At 40.9% G+C, this 24,353-nt stretch overlaps 1 protein-coding gene across 1 annotated transcript in view; it reads right to left on the bottom strand.

The window, feature by feature from the left end:
- MYO18B (myosin XVIIIB) overlaps positions 1-24,353 on the bottom strand; it is a 1,113,366-nt gene that overhangs the window by 376,782 nt on the left and 712,231 nt on the right. The window contains exon 34 of the mRNA XM_069750613.1: positions 4,556-4,708. Within this exon, the coding sequence (XP_069606714.1) occupies positions 4,556-4,708 (153 nt within the window). The remainder of the gene's footprint in view (positions 1-4,555; positions 4,709-24,353) is intronic.

Consider the following 24,353-nt stretch of genomic DNA (forward strand, 5'->3'; position numbering starts at 1 on the left):
CTAGATGTGTGGTGACCACTTTGACCCACCAATTGCTTCACAGAAGTTTATAATGCAGAGCCGTAAAAATAAAAAATCATATTTTTTCACAAAAATGATCTTTTCGCCCCCAATTTTTTATTTTCCCAAGAGTAAGAGAAGAAATTGAACCTCAAAAATTGTTGGCCAATTTGTCCTGAGTACGCTGATACCCCGTATATGGGTGTAAACCATTGTTTGGGCGTATGGCAGAGCTCAGAAGGGAAGGAGCGCCATTTTACTTTTCAATGCAAAATTGACTGGAATTGAGATGGGACGCCATGTTGCGTTTGGAGAGCCCCTGATGTGCCTAAACATTGAAATCCCCACAAGTGACACCATTTTGGAAAGTAGACCCCTTAAGGAACTTATCTAGAGGTGTGGTGAGCACTTTGACCCAACAAGTGCTTCACAGAAGTTTATAATGCAGAGCCGTAAAAATAAAAAATCTTATTTTTTCACAAAAATGATCTTTTCGCCCCCAATTTTTTATTTTCCCAAGGGTAAGAGAAGAAATTAGACCACAAAAGTTGTTGTGCAATTTGTCCTGAGTGCGACGATACCCCATATGTGGGGGTAAACCACTTTTTGGGTGCATAGCAGAGCTCGGAAGGGAAGGAGCGCCATTTGACTTTTCAATGCAAAATTGACTGGAATTAAGATGGGACGCCATGTTGGTTTGGAGAGCCCCTGATGTGCCTAAACATTAAAAACCCCCACAAGTGACACCATTTTGGAAACTAGACCCTCTAAGGAACTTATCTAGATGTGTTTTGAGAGCTTTGAACCCCCAAGTGTTTCACTACAGTTTATAACGCAGAGCCGTTAAAATAAATTTATTTTTTTTTCGCAAAAATTTTTTAGCCCCCAGTTTTGTATTTTCACAAGGGTAACATAATAAATTGGACCCCAAAAGTTGTTGTCCAATTTGTCCTGAGTACGCTGATACCCCATATGTGGGGGGGAACCACTGTTTGGGCGCATGGCAGAGCTCGGAAGGGAAGGAGCGCCATTTGGAATGCAGACTTAGATGGATTGGTCTGCAGGAGTCACGTTGCATTTGCAGAGCCCCTGATGTACCCAAACAGTACAAACCCCCCACAAGTGACCCCATATTAGAAACTAGACCTCCCATGGAACTTATCTAGATGTGTTGTGAGAACTTTGAACCCCTAAGTGTTTCACTACAGTTTATAACGCAGACCCGTGAAAATAAAAATTCTTTTTTTTTTCACAAAAATTATTTTTTAGCCCCCAGCTTTGTATTTTTACAAGGGTAACAGAATAAATTGGACCCCAAAAGTTGTTGTTCAATTTGTCCTGAGTACGCTGATACCCCATATGTGGGGGGGAACCACTGTTTGGGCTCATGGCAGAGCTCGGAAGGGAAGGAGCGCCATTTGGAATGCAGACTTAGATGGATTGGTCTGCAGGCGTCACGTTGCATTTGCAGAGCCCCTGATGTACCCAAACAGTAGAAACCACCCACAAGTGACCCCATATTGGAAACTAGACCTCCCATGGAACTTATCTAGATGTGTTGTGAAAACTTTGAACCCCCAAGTGTTTCACTACAGTTTACAACGCAGAGCCGTGAAAATAAAAATCCTTTTTTTTCCCACAAAAATGATTTTTAGCCCCCCAAATTTTTATTTTCCCAAGGATAACAAGAGAACTTGGACCCAAAAAGTTGTTGTCCAATTTGTCTCGAGTACGCTGATACCCCATATGTTGGGGTAAACCCCTGTTTGGGCGCACGGGAGAGCTCGGAAGTGAAGGAGCACTGTTTTACTTTTTCAATGCAGAATTGGCTGGAATTGAGATCGGACGCCATGTCGCGTTTGGAGAGCCCCTGATGTGTCTAAACAGTGGAAACCCCCCAATTATAAATGAAACCCTAATCCAAACGCACCACTAACCCTAATCCCAACTGTAACCCTAACCACACACCTAACCCAGACACACCCCTAATTCTAATCCCAACCCTAATCCCAACCGTAAATGTAATCCAAACCCTAACCCTAGCCCCAACCCTAGCCCTAACCCTAACCCTAACCCTAACCGGAAAATGGAAATAAATACATTTTTTTAAATTTTATTATTTTTCCCTAAGGCTAGGTTCACATTGCGTTAGGGAAATCCGTTTAGCACTAGCGGATTGCGCTAACACAATGTCTTTTTAGGTGTCGTGTTTAGTGGTCGCGTTAACGTCCCCGCTCTGGAAGATCGGGGATCGGACCTCGGGCGCGCCGCGGACGCTGCAAGCAGCGTCTGAGGCGCGCCACAAAAGAATGGCACCTTGCTAGCGCGAGCCGAAAATGGCATGCTCTAGCGATGCGCTACACCTGAAAATCACATTGCTGTCAATGGTTGTGCTAACGGACCCGTTGCACGGCGTTAATTGTGACATTTTCGCCGTGCAACGCTGTCCGTTAGCGTTAACCCATTAACGCAATGTGAACCTAGCCTAACTAAGGGGGTGATGAAGGGGGGTTTGATTTACTTTTATAGCGAGTTTTTTAGCGGATTTTTATGATTGGCAGCCGTCACACACTGAAAGACGCTTTTTATTGCAAAAAATATTTTTTGCGTTACCACATTTTGAGAGCTATAATTTTTCTATATTTTGGTCCACAGAGTCATGTGAGGTCTTGTTTTTTGCGGGACGAGTTGACGTTTTTATCGGTTACATTTTCGGACACGTGACAGTTTTTGATCGCTTTTTATTCCGATTTTTTTGTGAGGCAGAATGACCAAAAACCAGCTATTCATGAATTTCTTTTGGGGGAGGCGTTTATACCGTTCCGCGTTTGGTAAAATTGATGAAGCAGTTTTATTCTTCGGGTCAGTACGATTACAGCGACACCTCATTTATATCATTTTTTTTATGTTTTGGCGCTTTTATACGATAAAAGCTATTTTATAGAAAAAATAATTATTTTGGCATCGCTTTATTCAGAGGACTATAACTTTTTTATTTTTTTGGTTATGATGCTATATGGCGGCTCGTTTTTTGCGGGACAAGATGACGTTTTCAGAGGTAACATGGTTATTTATATCCGTCTTTTTGATCGCGTGTTATTCCACTCTTTGTTCAGCGTTATGATAATAAAGCGTTGTTTTTTGGCTCGTTTTTTTTTTTTTTTTCTTACGGTGTTCACTGAAGGGGTTAACTAGTGGGCCAGTTTTATAGGTCGGGTCGTTACGGACGCGGTGATACTAAATATGTGTACTTTTATTGTTTTTTTGTTTTTTTTTTATGTAAAGAAATGTATTTATGGGAATAATATTTTTTTTTTCTGCTTTATTTAGGAATTTTTTTTTTATTTTTTTTTTTACAAGTGTGGAAATTTTTTTTTTTACTTTTTCACTTTGTCCCAGGGGGGGACAATACAGATCACCGATCTGACAGTGTGCACAGCACTCTGTTAGATCGGTGATCTGACATACAGCCGGGCAGGATTAGAGCTGCAGCCTGATCCTGACCCGGAAGTGCTCCCTGCAGGACCCGGATGCAGCCCGGCGGCCATTTTGGATCCGGGGACTGCAGGGAGAAGACGCTTGGTACACGGTGAGCACATCACCGTGTACCGATCGTCTCAGGGAAGCCCGCAGGGAGCCCCCTCCCTGCGCGATGCTTCCCTGCACCGCCGGCACACCGCGATCATCTTTGATCGCGGTGTGCCGGGGGTTAATGTGCCGGGAGCGGTCCGTGACCGCTCCTGGCACATAGTGCCGGATGTCAGCTGCGATAGGCAGCTGACACCCGGCCGCGATCGGCCGCGCTCCCCCCGTGAGCGCGGCCGATCGCATATGACGTACTATCCCGTCCATGGGAATTAAGTCCCAGGTCACCTGGACGGGATAGTACGTCATATGGGATTAAGGGGTTAAACCTAGCGGCCATTTTGAACAAAAAAATGCCTTCTGTTTATTAAGGAAGTGATATGAAACATAAAAAAAATACTGTGATAATCAGTAATTAGTATAGGCTCGATGATGGTTGTAGAAATTAAGCAGGAAAACTGTCTCCACTGCCATTTAGCATTGTGTTTAAGGTTTAATGACAGGTGACTTTATAATGTTTAAAAAGTTTAGGCTTTGAGCATAAAGTCCACTGGATGAAATCAAATTGATTAATAAGACCACACTACCAAAGGTCATAAGCCTCAGAGTTATAAATAGTGGCTTCCCACGAGGAATAATATTACAAAGTAAACTATTAAATGAAAATCATTACTTACTTGACTTTAATTAAGTTAGGTTACATCTTTTCACTATAAGTCCCCTTGTTTTCTTTATTTTTAGCTGTGAGTATTTTGCCATCCTATGAGTGTTTGGTAACCTTATTTAACATTTTTTTCCTGCATGGAACCAAACTATTCTTGCAGCTGTAATAGCTTTTATTATGCCATGTCTATGTCAGGCTTAAGTTTGTTTTACATGTGGTTCAGGTAAAGTAGAAAGGAATTTACCTGCATTAAAATATACATTTAAGAGTATTGAGTTAGTCAATTTGATACTTTGAAAAGCTCACCTGTAAGTGAACTCTTTCAAGTTCTCCACGATCTACGGGTGGTCCAGAGTCTCCCATGGAGGCCAAAAGAAGTTGCAGGTCAGCCAGCAAGGCATGAGTCCTCTTTAGATCTCTCCGGAGTCGCTTTTCAACATCAAAATCACGATGTCCTATCTAAAGAGAAAAATTAACCTATTATTTCTCAGTTATTAAAATAACTTAAAAAACCCATACAATTCTAGTTACAGCTATGAGAAAACATTACTAAATATGTATTCAGAGTATCATTGTCACCCATACAGTATGTGTTTGAATGCAGAAAAAAGGTGATGTTTTATTGTGAATTAAACAAGATGAAATGAAAATATCACTGAGACTTTATCTGTTTAGTCAAGCCAAGTATTAAATGGAATCTGTCACCTACTTTTTCGTATATAAGGTAAGGCCACCACCATCAGGGGCTTATCTACAGCATTCTGACGTCATCGCATGAAGATGGGAGACGCTGGACCCGGACCGCGACACTGTGCATAAGCCCCTGATGGCGGTGGCCAAACCTTTCATATGAAAAAGTAGGTGACAGATTCCCTTTAAAGTGATTGTCTGGAATTAGATACAAGTCTTCAGTCACTCTATTTGATTGCAGACTTGTGAATCCGCACATTGTGCACACTGAGCACTGTGAGAATTCTCTGATTCTCTGACAACTCATTTAAAGATCCAACCAGAACGAAAAGTATTGGGGAAGTTCTGCTTTCAAAATTAATTGTCAGTGTATCCAAATCAATGTGAATTGAAGTGCCATAATGCTAAACATCACACTCTACCCCTTTCCCTGACACAGTCAGTGCAGGGAAGCTGACGGCGGGGGATGTGACAGACATCAGAATGTGATTATGTAGTGTTTTTTTTTTTTACTTTTACAATGGTAACTAGGGTAAATATCGGGTTACTAAGCGCGGCCCTGCACTTAGTAACCTGATATTTACCCTGGTTACAAGTGAACACATCGCTGGATCGGCGTCACACACGCCGATCCAGCGATGACAGCAGGTGATCAGCGACCAAAAAAAGGTCCTGATCATTCCCCAACGATCAACGATCTCCCAGCAGAGGCCTCATCGTTGGTCGCTGTCACACATAACGAGATCGTTAGCGGGATCGTTGCTACGTCACAAAAAGCATAACATTGCAATGATATCGTTAACGAAATCGTTATGTGTGAAGGTACCTTAAGTAAGGACTGCATTTGGGTACTGCCTTTGTTAGGTTATGTGTTATGTGTGAAGGTACCTTTAGTTAAAAAGAAAGATGGGGCTCTCCGTCATTGCCTTGATTTCCGAGAACTAAATAAAATCACAGTTAAAAATACTTACCTACTTTCACTCATACTCGATTCATATAATCAGCTTTTTGAGGCCAGGATGTTTTCTAAACTTTATCTAAGAGGGGCTTACAATTTCATATGCATCCAGAAGGGTGATGAGTGGAAAAAGGTGATTTTAACGTCTGAGGGTCTTTTTGAAAACTTTGTCATGCCTTTTGGATTATCCAATGCATCTGCTGTGTTTCAAAATTTTATGAATGATATTTTCTCTGATTGCATTGGAAGATATGCTGTGATTTACATGGATGATATTCTAATATTCTTACCAGATTTGGACTCTCACCAGAGACATGTCTGTGTTGTTACGAGAAATGTTTGTTTGCTAAATTAGAGAAATGTGTTTTTTCTGTTCAGGAAATCTCTTTCTTGGGGTTTAACTTGTCAGCAGACGGATTCAAGATGGACCCTGGGAAGGTGCAGGCTATAATTGATTGGGTTCAACCTCGTGATCTTAAGGCTTTGCAGCATTTTCTGGCATTTGCCAACTATTATAGGAAATTTATCAAGGGGTTTTGGCAGATTGCTATATCAGTTACTAACCTTACACGTAAGGGGGAGAATCTCAAAGTTCAGTCGCCGGGTGCTATCATGGCTTTCAAAAGATTAAAAGAGTGCTTTATGTCTGCATCATTGTGATCCAAGAACCATTCATTGTGGGGGTGGATGCTTCGGAGATTGGAGTGGGTCAGTTTTATCATGGGGCCCTAATCTCTGACTAACCTGCGTCCATGTGCTTTTTTTTACTAAAGAAAGTTTGCTGGCGAAGAGAAATTAAGATGTTGGGAATCGGGAGCTACTTGTTGCAAAATTGGCGTTTGAGGAATGGAGGCATTTTTTTGGAGGGCGTGGACCATCCAGTTACAGTGGGCACTCATCACAAGAATTTAGCTTACATTGAATGAGCTAAAAGGTTAACTCCTAGACAGGCCAAATGGTCCTTGTTTTTCTCTCAGTTTAATTTTTATAATACATTCAGTCCAGGGTCTATGAATATGAAATCTGATGCATTATCTCATATAAAGCATATCACCCAGATCATAAAAGCACCATAACCAACAGATACCAAGGGTGCATGGATCACTATCTATGGTTCAGTGCAACAACAAGTAAACATAGAAACCAAAAAAGAAAACAGCACTAATAAGAACCAAGTAACTATAGATCAAACTTTATTAAAGTATAAATACAACCATATAAAACACCAGTAAAACAGAAACAAAGGAACAGAAACCAGGGAAAGACAATGACCACCAAACAGGCAGTGTGGTAACGGCAGGTAGTTATTGAAATACAAACTGTTACAATAAGATGATACAGTACTGGGAATCACCACTGACAAATAAAGTGCAACAGTGCATGCTAAGTAAACATATTTAGTTAAGCCAGTGCTATAAACGGCACCAAAGCCAGTGGAGATGGATACCAGAGAGTATAACATCAGAGGGTTAATAAGTCATATTACCTGCAAAAGATACCACACTGCCAGGGACCCCAACGCGCGTTTCGGCGCAATGTCACACCCCCGGAAGAAGACATTGCGCCGAAACGCGCGTTGGGGTCCCTGGCAGTGTGGTATCTTTTGCAGGTAATATGACTTATTAACCCTCTGATGTTATACTCTCTGGTATCCATCTCCACTGGCTTTGGTGCCGTTTATAGCACTGGCTTAACTAAATATGTTTACTTAGCATGCACTGTTGCACTTTATTTGTCAGTGGTGATTCCCAGTACTGTATCATCTTATTGTAACAGTTTGTATTTCAATAACTACCTGCTGTTACCACACTGCCTGTTTGGTGGTCATTGTCTTTCCCTGGTTTCTGTTCCTTAGTTTCTGTTTTACTGGTGTTTTATATGGTTGTATTTATACTTTAATAAAGTTTGATCTATAGCTACTTGGTTCTTATTAGTGCTGTTTTCTTTTTTGGTTTCTATGCATTATCTCATAGTCTAGATTCAATTTCTCCTCCAGAACCTCCATCCTCCATTGTTCCTCAGGGTATTGTGGTTTCTATAGTAACCTAGGAATTGGAAGATGAGATCCGCAAAGTCCAGTCATTTGTTCATTCCTCTTCTCCAGGGTCCAAATTATTTGTGCCAGTGTACCTAAGATTGCAGGTGTTTCAGGAATTTCATGATTCTCTGGAGGGAGGTTCAAAAGAATATTGTGACTGCTCAGATTTGCCCCAAAACGGAAGGATGATGGAAGATGTTCAGTGGGTCCTGTTTTTAAAATTGGGGATAAGGTATGGTGTCATCTATGGACATTAAACTTAAAGTGTTGTCAGCGAAGTTGGATCCAAAGTGTCCATATGATATTTTAGTGGTGGTCAATTCTGTGGCATTTAGATTAAAGCTTCTTCCATCCCTTCACATCCCTAATGTGTTCCCTAAATCCATATTAAAGGGGTTTGTCCCTTCTGCATTGTCTCCCTCATCCTCCCCTCCTGTGGTTTCAGTAGACTGGAGTATGAAATTCTGTTGTGGATTCTTGGAGGGTCTATAATTCCTTCCAATACCAGAGGAGAGATCCTGGGTCCCTGCTCAAGATGTGAAGTCCAATCGGTTAGTCAGGGCCTTCCATCTTAAATTTCCTGTGAAGCCTGGGGGTCCTGAGTACTTTGTTTCTCATTTGTTCCAAAATTTCTTTGGATTGCGGCATGATGTCTAGCTTTTGATGATCTTTTAGTCCACTTGACTTTGTCAGGCAGGTCCTATTTTAGTGATTTCTTGATTGAGAACAGGTATAGTAATCAGACCTGGGTGTGGCTAGGGAATTTGAACTCAGCTTCCCAATGATATGATAAACCACAGTTAGTTTATGTTTTGTGTGGGGGAATCAGTTTTTCACACAGGGCTGTAGGTTTGCATTTTTTTTCCTTAATAATAAAAATCTTCATGCAAAAACTGCATTTTGTGTTTACTTCTGTTATCTTTGTGTAATATTTAAAATTTTTGGGTGATCTGAAACATTTAAGTGTGACATACATGCAAAAGAATAGGAAATCAGGAAGGGGTAAACACTTTCATACAATTCAACGTTATATATAAATATACTGTATATGTGCTGTGTACATATGCTGAATGTGCGCTGTGTGTATTTAGATACTGTATGTGCGCTGTCTGTGTGTGTGTGTATATATATATATATAGTCTATACTGTATGTGCGCTGTGTTTATACTGTATAATTGTGTGCATTTTGTGTATCTGCAGTTTGTGTAATGTATATGTGCATATATGCAAATGTTTATTGTTGTACACATACATTCATGTTTATACCAAAAATTTGAGCTGTAGAAGCATGCACCACCAAAATATTAGTGCATGGGGGAAATTTCATGCAGGTTTTTGACAAAATCCATGTGTAATCCAGCCACAAACTGCCTCATATTATTTTTAATGTGAAAGCCACATTGTCATACACAATCTTTTTTAAAGAGGCTTCCTCTTGGAAAGTGTAGCAGATAGCCACATGAAGATTAGCCCCATTACATGTCAGATTCCCACAGATGGTGACCGGACAACCCTTTTAACCACCCCCCTCATCCGAGGTCTTAGAATAATATACAGTGGGGCAAAAAAGTATTTAGTCAGTCAGCAATAGTGCAAGTTCCACCACTTAAAAAGATGAGAGGCATCTGTAATTTACATCATAGGTAGACCTCAACTATGGGAGACAAACTGAGAAAAAAAAATCCAGAAAATCACATTCAAGAGAGGGGTTCAAGAGAGGCCTGGATGTCTTCCTGGAGCAGAACAATATTGTATCATACAATTATTAGGTTCTGTAGAAGGACGTAGATCTGGGTATTTATTATGATGGAATATAGGCTGAACTGGATGGACAAATGTCTTTTTTCGGCCTTACTAACTATGTTACTATGTTACTATGTTACATTGTCTGTTTTTTTAACATTTTATTTGCATATTATGGTGGAAAATAAGTATTTGGTCAGAAACAAAATTTCATCTCAATACTTTGTAATATATCCTTTGTTGGCAATGACAGAGGTCAAACGTTTTCTGTAAGTCTTCACAAGGTTGCCACACACTGTTGTTGGTATGTTGGCCCATTCCTCCATGCAGATCTCCTCTAGAGCAGTGATGTTTTTGGCTTTTCGCTTGGCAACACGGACATTCAACTCCCTCCAAAGGTTTTCTATAGGGTTGAGATCTGGAGACTGGCTAGGCCACTCCAGGACCTTGAAATGCTTCTTACGAAGCCACTCCTTCGTTGCCCTGGCGGTGTGCTTTGGATCATTGTCATGTTGAAAGACCCAGCCACGTTTCATCTTCAATGCCCTTGCTGATGGAAGGAGGTTTGCACTCAAAATCTCACGATACATGGCCCCATTCATTCTTTCATGTACCCGGATCAGTCGTCCTGGCCCCTTTGCAGAGAAACAGCCCCAAAGCATGATGTTTCCACCACCATGCTTTACAGTAGGTATGGTGTTTGATGGATGCAACTCAGTATTCTTTTTCCTCCAAACACGACAAGTTGTGTTTCTACCAAACAGTTCCAGTTTGGTTTCATCAGACCATAGGACATTCTCCCAAAACTCCTCTTGATCATCCAAATTCTCTCTAGCAAACTTCAGACGGGCCCGGACATGTACTGGCTTAAGCAGTGGGACACGTCTGGCACTGCAGGATTTGAGTCCATGGTGGCGTAGTATGTTACTTATGGTAGGCCTTGTTACATTGGTCCCAGCTCTCTGCAGTTCATTCACTAGGTCCCCCTGCGTGGTTCTGGGATTTTTGCTCACCGTTCTTGTGATCATTCTGACCCCACGGGGTGGGATTTTGCGTGGAGCCCCAGATCGAGGGAGATTATCAGTGGTCTTGTATGTCTTCCATTTTCTAATTATTGCTCCCACTGTTGATTTCTTCACTCCAAGCTGGTTGGCTATTGCAGATTCAGTCTTCCCAGCCTGGTGCAGGGCTACAATTTTGTTTCTGGTGTGCTTTGACAGCTCTTTGGTCTTCACCATAGTGGAGTTTGGAGTCAGACTGTTTGAGGGTGTGCACAGGTGTCTTTTTATACTGATAACAAGTTTAAACAGGTGCCATTACTACAGGTAATGAGTGGAGGAAAGAGTAGACTCTTAAAGAAGAAGTTACAGGTCTGTGAGAACCAGAAATCTTGATTGTTTGTTTCTGACCAAATACTTATTTTCCACCATAATATGCAAATAAAATGTTAAAAAAACAGACAATGTGATTTTCTGGATTTTTTTTTCTCAGTTTGTCTCCCATAGTTGAGGTCTACCTATGATGTAAATTACAGACGCCTCTCATCTTTTTAAGTGGTGGAACTTGCACTATTGCTGACTGACTAAATACTTTTTTGCCCCACTGTATTTGTGTTCTGCTGTCTGTGTATCAAACTCAAAGTACGGATCGGCAACAGCCTTATAAGTATATAAGATGCTATCGAATTTGGGTCAAGAGACCCGTGGCTGACCCGTGAATTGCAGTCCAGTCCATATCAGAACATGAGACACAGATATGTGAATCCAACCTTATGGAAAGTATTCAGACTTGGTGCCGAGGGCAGCACCAGTAGTAGATCTAGCCTTACCTACCGTCATGTTTGTCAAACTGATGAGTGCTAAGACCTGGAATAGTGTAGATATTCCCTCTGTGATTCTTTCAGACTCTTGGATAACTCCTAAGTTCTCACCTCACTGTTCGAGCGACATTGGGTCTTATAAAAATATCAAATGAGTACTGCGGCCAATCAGAAGCCACTTTACTTTCACTTCCTTCAGAATGAGTGGACATTCAGAGTAGGTCAGAGAGCAGCAATCAGCTTTTTATTCCAGGTATCAGTCTTGTACAAACGAAGTGAGAGTGAAGTCGATACTGATAGGCTACAGGATTCATGTGACATAACAATGGCATGGCACCAGTGGTAAGTACAGACTCTTTTTTATTGTACATTGGAGAATTGAGAAAGGGTTGTCTGAGTAGTGGAAATTCTAGTTCAGCAGTTTGCCCAACTTTAGCCAAGAAATTTGTTTTACTTGAAATTTTGTGAATGGAATGTTCATTATTTTGCTCTGTCATCTTTCCAGAGCCTAAGTGTAGGGTAAAAAAAAATAAAATACCTTGATACCTTTCCCACCATTGCTGCTCAGCTCCCTCTATCAGCTCTTTTCTATCTTCACTGCATGCAATGTTCCCTTACTGCAGCTTCCCTCTGGACTGGAAATTCTAGCGCAGATTTGGTCTCCAGATCCAAATGTACTTCACCTAAGACCTAGTAGTCTGCTACTCGGGTGATGCATATTGTCACATAAGAGGCATAAGTGATGCTGGAAGCACCAGTGCAGAGTGAAGATAGAAGAAGAGGACAAGGTTATGGAAGAAATGAGAAGGAGAGAGCTGCGTAGAGGACTGGACTGGGGGCATGGTAGCTTGACAAATTACACATATAGAGAGAAAGAGATAACCCATTTATATAACTTTTTAATATGACTAAGCCACAATAAAAAAAAATAGAAAAAACAGCACAGTTAAGAGGTAGGGTGCAGAAGCCTCACAGGTACATACCAGTCCTAGTAAATGCTTATCCAAAAAAGTTGAGGCAGCCCACCAAATCCAAAATGATAAAGTGCTTTTTAATAGCCCATGTGGCGACGTTTCGGTCCTGGGTACAGGTTGTATGAAATAATTTAGATGTTTGTGTGAGTGTATTTATTTGTTTTTCTCTATATACAGACACATATACTGAAACATATATATTCACACAAACATAAGAATATCACAAATATGCGAGTTATGGGGTCCAAGGTTCACATCCCACGAAAGACAACATCTGCAATGAGTTTGTATGTTCTCCCCTTCTTTGCATGAGTTTCCTCCAGTTTCCTACCACACACAAAAGACATATTTACAGGAATCTAGATTGTGAGCCCCAATGGGGACAATGATAATAATGTATGTAAAGCGCTGTGGAATCTGAAATTAGTAGTGTGTCTTATAGTCTGTTTTAACATTAGCTTACTGGGGGAGTAGTGGCAGTGGAGTTGGGTTACAGGAGGCATGGTCGCTACTTCAGGAGGCCGGCAGTGGCAGGAGTGGGGTGATGCTGGAGGCCCCGAGCTGGGAGAAGAGGGTGTCCAGGCAGTGCAGGGCGGCGGGTTCTCGGCTCCCATAAGATGTCGGCGCTGGTGAGTGGACTGCGGTGGGCTTTGGGAAAATGGCTGCCAGAGGCTTCTCATGTGCAGATTGAGATCTCGTTAATCAAAATCTACTACAGGCCTTTGTTCAGGCTCTACAAACACACAGTATATGAATACAAAGAGCCCCTTTATTATGTGAATACAGAGAGCCCCTTTATACACACTTTTTGTGTTTCTATAGCCGTACAATTTGATAATTTAGCTCTTCAGGTTATTATACTGCTGCTGACCAGAGGCACTGCCTAGCAACCAGCCTGGAATCTGGGGGCTTGTCTCATTAGAACACAACACGCTGAGCTGCTAATCCCAAGATGGTAGAGAATCAAAGGTTCACTGCACACTCTTAAGGTTATTGATGAAGATATTTATTACAGTTCATATAACAGGATCAAAAGTTCATGGGAGCAAAGCAAGTGATCTTACATAAAGCGACTATAATAACTCAGATGTTTCGACCTGTTCCATGTCTTACTCATTGAATAGCTGTATCAAGTAGGTAGGTAGCATAGTCAAGATTAGGGATTGTCTTTAGGAAGTCCACACAAGGAGTGCTTGGTGTGATGGTTGCCAGTAACGCTGGTGCCCTGCAGAACAGAATTCGGATAGCAGCGCTCCTGTGTCTTGAAGGTGTGGTTTGATTCTCTTCTAACATAATTCATATAATTATAGTCATTATTCTTCCAAATGTAATTTTTTCATATTTATTCATATACAGTCTCCTTACTTTAATATACTATAATAGTATGTGTGAAGCTGATAGGCCCTCTTTAAGTCTGTAGCCATCAGCTCAAAAGGGCAACCTCAGACAGACTTGGAGTCCCCCACTATGTCAAGCACGTCCCAGAGAAACCCTAGCCTTTACTGGTTAGTCTGTGGTGCAGGACTGTAGTTCAAAGATTTTTAAACCGACAAAAAATGTGGCTTTCACAAAATTTGCTGCTTCAGTTTTTATATTGGTAATTTGCATTAACCTCTTCCCAACATGGCAAACTTTTGTTTATTCTATTTTTGTGTTTTTCATTCCTTTCTTCAAACTTCCATAATGCTTATATTTTCTCATCCACACCTACATATGAGGGCTTGTTTTTGGTGGGGTGATCAATAATTTTGAATTACTCTATTGATTTTACCACACAATGTACTGGAAAAGTAGAAAATCTTAAAATTGTTTTTTGGAATTTTTTTAACATGTACATTGTGTGGTTAAAGTGACCTGACATGATGATTGCCCAGGCCATTATGATTATGGTGATGCCAAACATGAGCAATTTTTAAAATTTATTTTACTGGTTAAAAAAAATTCTGAAGTTTGCAAACAATTTTTTTTTCTTATGATCATTTTCCGAGATCCATAATATTTTCATTAATCTGTTGATGGAGCTGTGTGAAAGGTAATTATTTGCAGAGGGAGCTGTTGGTTTTATTGATACCCTTTGGGGATAGATGTGAAATTTTTTACTGCTTTTTTTGCAGAGACCAAACAAACCACAATTTTACCATTTTGAATTGTTTTCTATTTTCAATGCTTACTAGTTAATTAATAAATGAGACTTTTATGAATGTGGCGATACCACATATGTGTACTTTTTTATTTTTTTAATATTTTCTCTGCTCCACCTATGGCTGTTAGGGTGCATTCAGGCATCTGTATAAATCGGACCGAGATCAGACCGCAATGCATGGACTGGCCAGCCAGTCCTTGCATTGCAGTCTGGACAGTCTGCTGGGTAGGGGGTATACTCAAACCTGTGTTCCCACTTCATACACCAGCTCCCGACTTGCTTCTTGCGTGTATGGCAGATGCCATGAAAGGTTTAACTGTAGATTGTTATCAAGAGTGATCAGTTGATATTGCAAAATGTTGCAATGAAAATTAACCTAATCACAAAAAGAACTATTTCAGCTGATTTTCAGCCTTGACACAATGAGACCAACTTACATACTTTAAATATATTCTCATTAAATCAGGAAAACTGTTAATGAATCCCAAGGCATCTGATATTACTCTTTTATGCTGAATTATTAAAGCAGACTGATTTCTTAAAAGGGGGCTTGTGCTTGAAATCATTGTCTTCTTCTCTTAACCATAATTACCTTCAGTGAAAAACATGAAGTCACCACCTCTTTCCATCAAAGTTGCTTTATAGGCAAGGATATTGATGCTTATAAGATTGCCTTCAATAATCTTTAATCTAATCATCAAGAGTTTCAAAGAGAGGTTCAATGCTGTGAAGAAGACTTCAAGGTGGTCAAGAGAACCCCTTAAGTTCCAGGACTGTCTCATAAAGAGAACTCAACTATAGGATTGGTTCAACACCAATGCAGAGCTTGCTCAGGAATGGCAGCAGGCAGGTGTCAGTGCATCTGCAGGCATAGTGCATAGATTTCACATTGAAATATAGGTTCATAGACTCCAAGTCATCATTTCCTTTGCCCCTTTTTTGTGTCTTGCTCTGTGTGTTTTGCGCCTCTTTTTGCCTGTTTTTTTTTTTCGTTTTACACTTTGTGAGATTTTAGTGATTCCAGATGCTTTTGCCTGATTCATTAACTACAACTTTTTAAAAAGTTGCAAAATTTGGCACAACTCCACTTTATTTCCCCCTTGGTGCAGTTTTGAGTATACCACTGATTATTTTGCTCCATTTTGCGAAATGTGCAACTTCAAGTGCACAAAAAGACATTAAAAACAGTTCAAGACAGAAAAAAAGACAATTTATTTCACTTTGCAACGCATTCCTGCATCGCATGCGCCATTTTGAAGAATTTGGTGCCAAACAATGGCAACTCCTATCACAAGAAAAGAAAGCGACTTAAAAAAAAGCCCAACAAATGATGAACTGGGGTCATAGTCTTTATGATACAAACGACCTCTACTTCATAAGGAATAAAACATCCATTCCAGATTCAAAACCAGACGCTGGGTTTGGCTAATTTGCATACTTCTTTCCCATGAAGAAATGCTTGTAAGAAACTCGCAGTACATCAGCTCAGCTCAGTCACTTTAATGAGAGCCAGTCTTTAGGATACTTCTGGGATCATTTCTTTCATCTAACACACTGAGGAATGTTGCTGCCAATTTTTGGTAATGCAGTATCAGTGTATTATGCAGTAAAGTCACTGGTGCACGTTATGTCTATATTTACCTCTTGTTTTCCTGATAAAGTTTACAATAACAATTACATTCTGTACAATATCTGGGGACCAGATGCAAAACACTCTATAATAGCATCCTCTGTGCCCATCGAACGCACTGCTCACCCATTACAATCTTGGTGTGAAATTGAATTTCTTCTTTTATGTTCCCCTAGTTGCTCAAAATCTGCTTGATAAATCATACTGGCAATCTATTTCACTTTGCACAGAGATAAATGGTGTGTTTTTAAAATAAAGTCGCAGCACCAGTGTCAATGGTCCTTTAGTGTATTACAGCCTGGGGAATGTGGCTGCACTTGAGAGATTCAATTATAATAAAGCTATCTGTTCTGACATTACTATGAAATTTCATTCCTAACATCACAACATGTCAGTTTAGCAAGGCAAAAATAAACAGATCGAACAAGTCTGATATGGAGATTACTGTGTTAACTTTTTCAGTTCCATACCCTGCAGATTTACTTTGATACCTTCTGCAGTTGTATAATAATTATTTCATGGAGTTTACTGGCATGTTAAATTTGATGGACTGTCCTTAGGCTGGGGTCACACTACCGTATTTTCTGTCATCCAAGAGAATCGGGTTGATTATGCTAATCGCATTCTGACCAGAGTTTGATCAAAGTGTTATCATTGTGTGATCTCAGATGTGGAGAAGATGGCAAAAAAAATTATCCATGTACTCTATTTTGTTAGTCTGTGAAAATCGTGTAATCCAAGTGCGGTCCAATTTTTGCCACTGACTCATTGACTTGCATGGCTGACTACGATCCGAATATCATCATCATGTATGCTACAAAATTGGAACATGTCCATGCCTCCACAAAATAACATTGATCAGATAAGTTATCAGATTGCAATCAGACTGAAAACACGGTCATCTGCATGAGTCCTTAGGATAGATCATCAGTTTTTGATTGTGAGACTTGGACTCTTGGCATTCTCATTGCTCAACTAAATACGAGTCAAAGGAATGTCCCATTGTTTTGTTTAGCCATGCATAGTTCAGCGTAAGATATGCTATGCCTAGCACCATATCTCAGAACCCTACAAAATCAATAAGAAAACCTTTAATGAAATTCGGAATTAACAATTTGGATTGTAGATGGATGCAGAATAGATTGCATTGTCAAATTGGAAAAGGGTGAATTATTATTATTGAACTACAGTAGATTTACATTTAGTCTGTTTTTTTACATCTGGTCTTGGAAAAGTTTACCATAACGCTATATGCAATTTAAGTTTGTTGATAAGTCAGATTCTGGAAAGATGATGGACAATGTTTTACTTTGTTCTAGACCTTTATCTTGGCCTATGCCCTTTGGTTCATAGCACATACAGGGGCAGGAGCAGTTAGACCCTGTGCTTGCTATGAACCATAGGGCATACGCCATGGTCAAGGTTTTGGATACAATTAAACATTGGTTATTAGGGATGAATAAGGACTAAAATGCTCGAATGCTCATTACTGGAACTGAGCAACTTCTAATGCTCGGATTCTCATTTCGGATAATGGGTATAATGGGAGACAATGGGAAATCAGAGCATTTTTCCAGCAGACCATGCAAGGAGGTCTAGGGGGCAGCAAAATTGTTGAAATTGATGGAAAAAATGCTGAATTGAAGGAGAGCAGCATGGGGAAGATATGGGGAAATATCTGACTTTTCAGATCACTGCTGAGAATAATGGTGTCGCACTTTTACTCCACTTCAAGAACTGACAATAAAACAGAACAAATTGGCGATAAATTGGAGTTTACAGGAAAAAAATGTTAAGAAACATTCTTTTCTGTATAATGACTTGTATTTAAGGCAAAATTTAAAAAGGAATTTAATAATATAGTAATTTAAGTAAACCAAAATTGAATTATTTATTAATTTTTATTAACTTTTTAATATTTTTTTATTAAAAATTGGAAATTTCAGTGTCATTTATGAAGGAAGTAAGAACTGCCAAAAATAAGATGGAAGAGGTACACAGATACACTCTGTATTAGACATAAAAGTGGGCCTATTTAGCACTGGCCTGCAAAGCCATAAGCCCTGCCTAGAGGCTGTATTCCGCCACTCTCCCTTTTCCTACAACTGCCCCAATGCTAAATGCAGATTGTATCTGATACAAACAGCAAAGCACAAGATTAGACCTTAGAAGGACTGTTAGTGTGATGGTTCAGCATCAGCACCACTATCAACACTAGAGGACTCTGATTAGTTAAACTGTGCACACACAGGCATGGATAACTGCTCTCTCCTGCCAAACAGAACTGTCCTTGAGCTGTGCAATGGTGTCAGTGAGCCAAGCATGGTGGCAGGAATCCTTTTATTACCTCTGATGAGGTAATGCGGCCAGTCAATCACATTAAAGCCACTACCTAGATGTATTTTGCATTACAGTAATGGGAAGGCAATCCCTGCATGCTTACTGGCTGTGTATCAGGCACCAAACATGCAAGGCGGGGAATTCAAGCTTAAAATCCGAGCACCAGCCAATTCTCATCAAGTGCCAAGTACCCACATACTCAAGTGATATTTGAGTATCACCTAGCACGTTCACTCATCCCTATTGGTTATCCTTTCTTTTTACATAAGTGTACAAAGAGAGTAGCGGGCACCACAAAAATAAATAAGTCAGGGATCAACCATATGCATATATAAAGGACAATTGAAAATCAAACAAGAAAAAAGGATATGCATACCAATGGGATCAACCTTCAAAAAAATATAACTTTATTTATACAAGAAGCACAGCAGGGCAAGACATACATTTAAAAACATTTAAAACCAAATAACAAGCACATGGCTGATAAGCTACATGCAACCCCCAGGCAGTTGGAAACAAATACCATCAAGCACACAATGATTTAAAGTATATCAAAAGGGAAATATGAACATATATACATGTGCAGCAATAAATACCCATCTGCTACCAGCTATACTCTGTAGGCATCAGACAATTGCACCAAGAAAATAAGGGTTGGGCACGAGTTCCGCACCCTAGGCATATTCACCAAATATTACTATATAGGGATAAGAGCCACATGATTACAGGAGATGTCACCCAAAAACCTGGGAGCGAAGCAAGTGCTATGATCCAAAATGCTAAAAGTCCAAAAGGGCCATGCAAAGATGCGACAGCCAAATATAAGGTGCTAGTGCTGGTCACCTTTTTTTATTCCCCCAGCACTAGCACCTTATCTTTGGCTGTGCGGAACTCGTGCCCAATCCTTATTTTCTTGGTACAATTTGTCTGATGCCTACAGAGTATAGCTGGTAGCAGACAGGTATTTATTGCTGCACATGTATATATACATATTTCCCTTTTGATATACTTTAAATCATTGGGTGCTTGATGGTATTTGTTTCCAACTGCCTGGGGGTTGCATGTAGCTTATCAGCCATGTGCTTGTTCTTTGGTTTTTAAATGTTTTTAAATGTATGTCTTGCCCTGCTGTGCTTCTTGTATAAATAAAGTTATATTTTTTTGAAGGTTGATCCCATTGGTATGCATATCCTTTTTTCTTGTTTGATTTTCAACCTTTCTTTTTACATATGCTGACTTATCAATAAAAATTGATTTGCATCTTTAAGTGAAAGTCTTCGCATTTGCCACTATTGTAAGGAGGGATGTCCTCTACTGCAAAGCGCCACTGATTTCCAGCTATGAGTGCCAACCAGAAATTTGATAGATACCATAGGTCTATAAGCCAAATGGTAGAATTTATGGAGCCAATTAAACACAAAGAATTGAGATGATACAAATAATTTTTACCTAGTGAGAATGTGCTACACCTTCACAAAAAGTGTTGCCATGAAGTGTTGAATGAAAGTCTGATGCATACTGCTATATTCTAGCTCTTCAGTTGAGAGTAGCGTGTGGCTATGTTATTCTGCCTGTAGAAGACTGTTGGTCTACACTATACCTCTATTTTACCTGGTTTTGTATAGAGACATTCAAAATGATTTTCTCTATGAATCCTACAGAACAATCATGCTGTTTGCACAGTGCAGCCATAGTCCTAATGTGTGCTATCGTACAGTGGCATGTAAAAGTTTAGGCATCCCTGATCAAAATTACTGTTATTGTGAACAATTAAGCAAGTTGAAGATGAAATAATATCTAAAAGGCCTAAAGTTAAAGATGACACATTGCCTTTGTATTTTAGGGAAAAAAAATATTATTTTTTCATCTTTTACATTTTAAAAATTACAAAAAGGAAAAGAGGCCGCTGCAGACGTTTGGGCACCCTGCATGGTTAGCACTTAACAGCACCTCCTTTTGAAAGTTTGTAAGCTTGTGAACGCTGCTTGTAGCTGTCATGATCCAGTCCGGGGTTTGCTTCTGATTATTCTCTCCCTGTGATGGTCTTATGGGGGTTAATCTTCTCTGCCTCATTTTGGGATCTGTCTGGCTATTTCAGTCCGCTGTGACCTGCAAGCAGTGTCAGTTACAGTTCCTGTTTCTGGCTTGAGCAGCTGTGTTTATAACGCTATTTGTAATGCTGCCTTAATACCATAATTTCCCTAGGGATCAATAAAGTGTTTTGTATCGTATCGTATACCCTGATTTGTCCTCTGCCCATTTACCTAGGTCGCATTGCTGTGTTCCCTGTTGTGAATTCTGTTGTCGAGCTCCCTCCTGTGGTCGTGAATGGTACTTCGGTGAGTTCTGTCCGTGGGCTCCTTCTGGTGGCTGTGAGTGGAGCTGCTGCTTCTGAGGTTCCTTACACAGGTGACGTGGTTTATCCTTTGGTTGGCTGCTCTATTTAACTCCACTTAGATCGTTACTCCATGCCAGCTGTCAATGTTTCTGCATTGGTTCAGTTCGCTCTTGGATCTTTCTGGTGACCTGTCTACTCCAGCAGCAGCTAAGTTCTTGATAGTATCTAATTCGTTCATTGTTTTCTTGTCCAGCTGGATATCATGATTTTGTCTTGCTAGCTGGAAGCTCTGGGATGCAGAGTGGCATCTCCGCACCGTTAGTCGGTGCGGAGGTCTTTTTTGCACACTCTGCGTGGTCTTTGTAGTTTTTTGTGCTGATCGCAAAGCTACCTTTCCTATCCTCTGTCTATTTAGATAAGTCTGGCCTCCCTTTGCTGAAACCTGTTTCATTTCTGCGTTTGTGACTTTCATCTTTACTCACAGTCAATATATGTGGGGGGCTGCCTTTTCCTTTGGGGAATTTCTCTGAGGCAAGGTAGGCTTTATTTTCTATCTCTAGGGCTAGCTAGCTCTTAGGCTGTGACGGGGCGCCTAGGGAGCGTCAGGAGCGCTCCACGGCTATTTCTAGTGTGTGTGATAGGATTAGGGGTTGCGGTCAGCAGAGTTCCCACATCCCAGAGCTTGTCCTGTGTGAGTTTTAACTATCAGGTCATTCCGGGTGCTCCTAACCACCAGGTCATAACAGTACAGCTGGCCCAAAGTATTAATGCATCTCAATAGAGGGATAAGAGAAGTTCTGAGACCATTTTTTTTTCTTTGCACTGTGTTTTGTCTTTCTTTTCCCCTAAACCTTTGGGTGGTTCAGGTGTAGATATGGACATTCAAGGTTGGTCCTCTTGTGTGGATCATCTCACTGCAAGGGTACAAAACATTCAAGATTTTGTGGTTCAGAATCCGATGTTAGAGCCTAGAATTCCTACTCCTGATTTATTTTCTGGGAATAGATCTAAGTTTCTGAATTTCAAAAATAATTGTAAACTGTTTCTAGCTTTGAAACCCCGCTCCTCTGGTGACCCCGCTCAACAAGTAAAAACCATTATTTCTTTGTTGCATGGTGACCCTCAAGACTGGGCATTTTCCCTTGCGCCAGGAGATCCTGCATTGCGTGATGTTGATGCGTTTTTTCTGGCGCTTGGATTGCTTTATGATGAACCAAATTCCGTGGATCAGGCAGAGAAAATCTTGCTGGCATTGTGTCAGGGTCAGGATGAAGCGAAGGTGCACTGTCAGAAGTTTAGAAAGTGGTCTGTGCTTACTCAGTGGAATGAATGTGCCCTGGCGGCAATTTTCAGAAAGGGTCTTTCTGAAGCCCTTAAGGATGTCATGGTGGGATTTCCCACGCCTGCTGGTCTGAATGAGTCTATGTCCTTGGCTATTCAGATCGATCGGCGCTTGCGTGAGCGCAAAGCTGTGCACCATTTGGCGGTGTTCTCTGAGAATAGGCCTGAGCCTATGCAGTGTGATAGGACTTTGACCAGAGCTGAACAACAAGAACACAGACGTCGGAATGGACTGTGTTTTTACTGTGGTGAATCCACTCATGCTATCTCCGATTGTCCTAAGCGCACTAAGCAGTTCGCTAGGTCTGCCACCATTGGTACGGTACAGTCTAAATTTCTTTCGTCCGTTACTCTGATTTGCTCTCTGTCGTCCTATTCTGTTATGGCATTTGTGGATTCAGGCGCTGCCCTGAATTTGATGGACTTGGAGTTTGCCAGGCGCTAAGGTTTTTCCTTGGAGCCCTTGCAGTATCCTATTCCATTGAGAGGAATTGATGCTATGCCTTTGGCCAAGAATAAACCTCAATACTGGACGCAATTAACCATGTGCATGGCTCCTGCACATCAGGAGGATATTCGCTTTTTGGTGTTGCATAATCTGCATGATGTGGTCGTTTTGGGGTTGCCATGGCTACAGGTCCATAATCCAGTATTGGATTGGAAATCTATGTCTGTGTCCGGCTGGGGTTGTCAAGGGGTACATGGTGATGTTCCATTGTTGTCAATTTCGCCTTCCACTCCTTCTGAAGTCCCTGAGTTTTTATCAGATTACCGGGATGTATTTGAGGAGCCCAAATCCGGTGCCCTACCTCCTCATAGGGATTGCGATTGTGCTATTAATTTGATTCCCGGTAGTAAGTTTCCTAAGGGCCGACTGTTTAATTTATCTGTGCCAGAGCATGCTGCTATGCAGAGTTATATAAAGGAATCCTTGGAGAAGGGTCATATTCGCCCGTCGTCGTCACCATTGGGGGCAGGGTTCTTTTTTGTGGCCAAGAAGGATGGCTCTTTAAGACCTTGTATTGATTACCGCCTTCTTAATAAGATCACAGTCAAATTTCAGTATCCTTTGCCGCTGATGTCTGATTTGTTTGCTCGGATTAAGGGGGCTAGTTGGTTCACCAAGATAGATCTTCGAGGGGCGTATAATCTTGTGCGAATTAAACAGGGCGATGAATGGAAAGCAGCATTTAATACGCCCGAGGGCCATTTTGAGTACCTGGTTATGCCATTCGGGCTTTCTAATGCTCCATCTGTGTTTCAGTCCTTTATGCATGACATCTTCCGAGAGTACCTGGATAGATTCAGGGCAGCACGGTGGCGCAGTGGTTAGCACAGCAGCCTTGCAGCGCTGGGGTCCTGGGTTCTAATCCCACCCAGGACAACATCTGCAAAGAGTTCTCTCCGTGTTTGCGTGGGTTTCCTCCGGGCACTCCGGTTTCCTCCCACATTCCAAAGACATACTGATAGGGATTCTAGATTGTGAGCCCCATCAGGGACAGTGATGATAATGTGTGCAAAACTGTAAAGCGGAATATGTTAGCGCTATATAAAAATAAAGATTATTATTATTATGATTGTATATTTGGATGACATTTTGGTCTTTTCGGATGATTGGGAGTCTCATGTGAAGCAGGTCAGAATGGTGTTCCAGGTCCTTCGTGAGAATTCCTTGTTTGTGAAGGGGTCTAAGTGTCTCTTTGGAGTTCAGAAGGTTTCATTTTTGGGTTTCATTTTTTCCCCTTCTACTATCAAGATGGACCCTGTTAAAGTTCAGGCCATTTATGATTGGACTCAGCCGACATCTGTGAAGAGCCTACAGAAGTTCCTGGGCTTTGCTAATTTTTACCGTCGCTTCATCGCTAATTTTTCTAGTATTGCTAAACCGTTGACTGATTTGACCAAGAAAGGTGCTGATTTGGTCAACTGGTCCTCTGCGGCTGTAGAGGCTTTTCAGGAGTTGAAGCATCATTTTTCTTCTGCCCCTGTGCTGTGCCAGCCAGATGTTTCGCTCCCGTTTCAGGTCGAGGTTGATGCTTCTGAGATTGGAGCAGGGGCTGTTTTGTCGCAAAGAAGTTCTGATGGCTCGG

Source organism: Ranitomeya imitator, chromosome 1 (genome assembly GCF_032444005.1).
Source record: "Ranitomeya imitator isolate aRanImi1 chromosome 1, aRanImi1.pri, whole genome shotgun sequence".
Taxonomy (NCBI): Eukaryota; Metazoa; Chordata; class Amphibia; order Anura; family Dendrobatidae; genus Ranitomeya; species Ranitomeya imitator.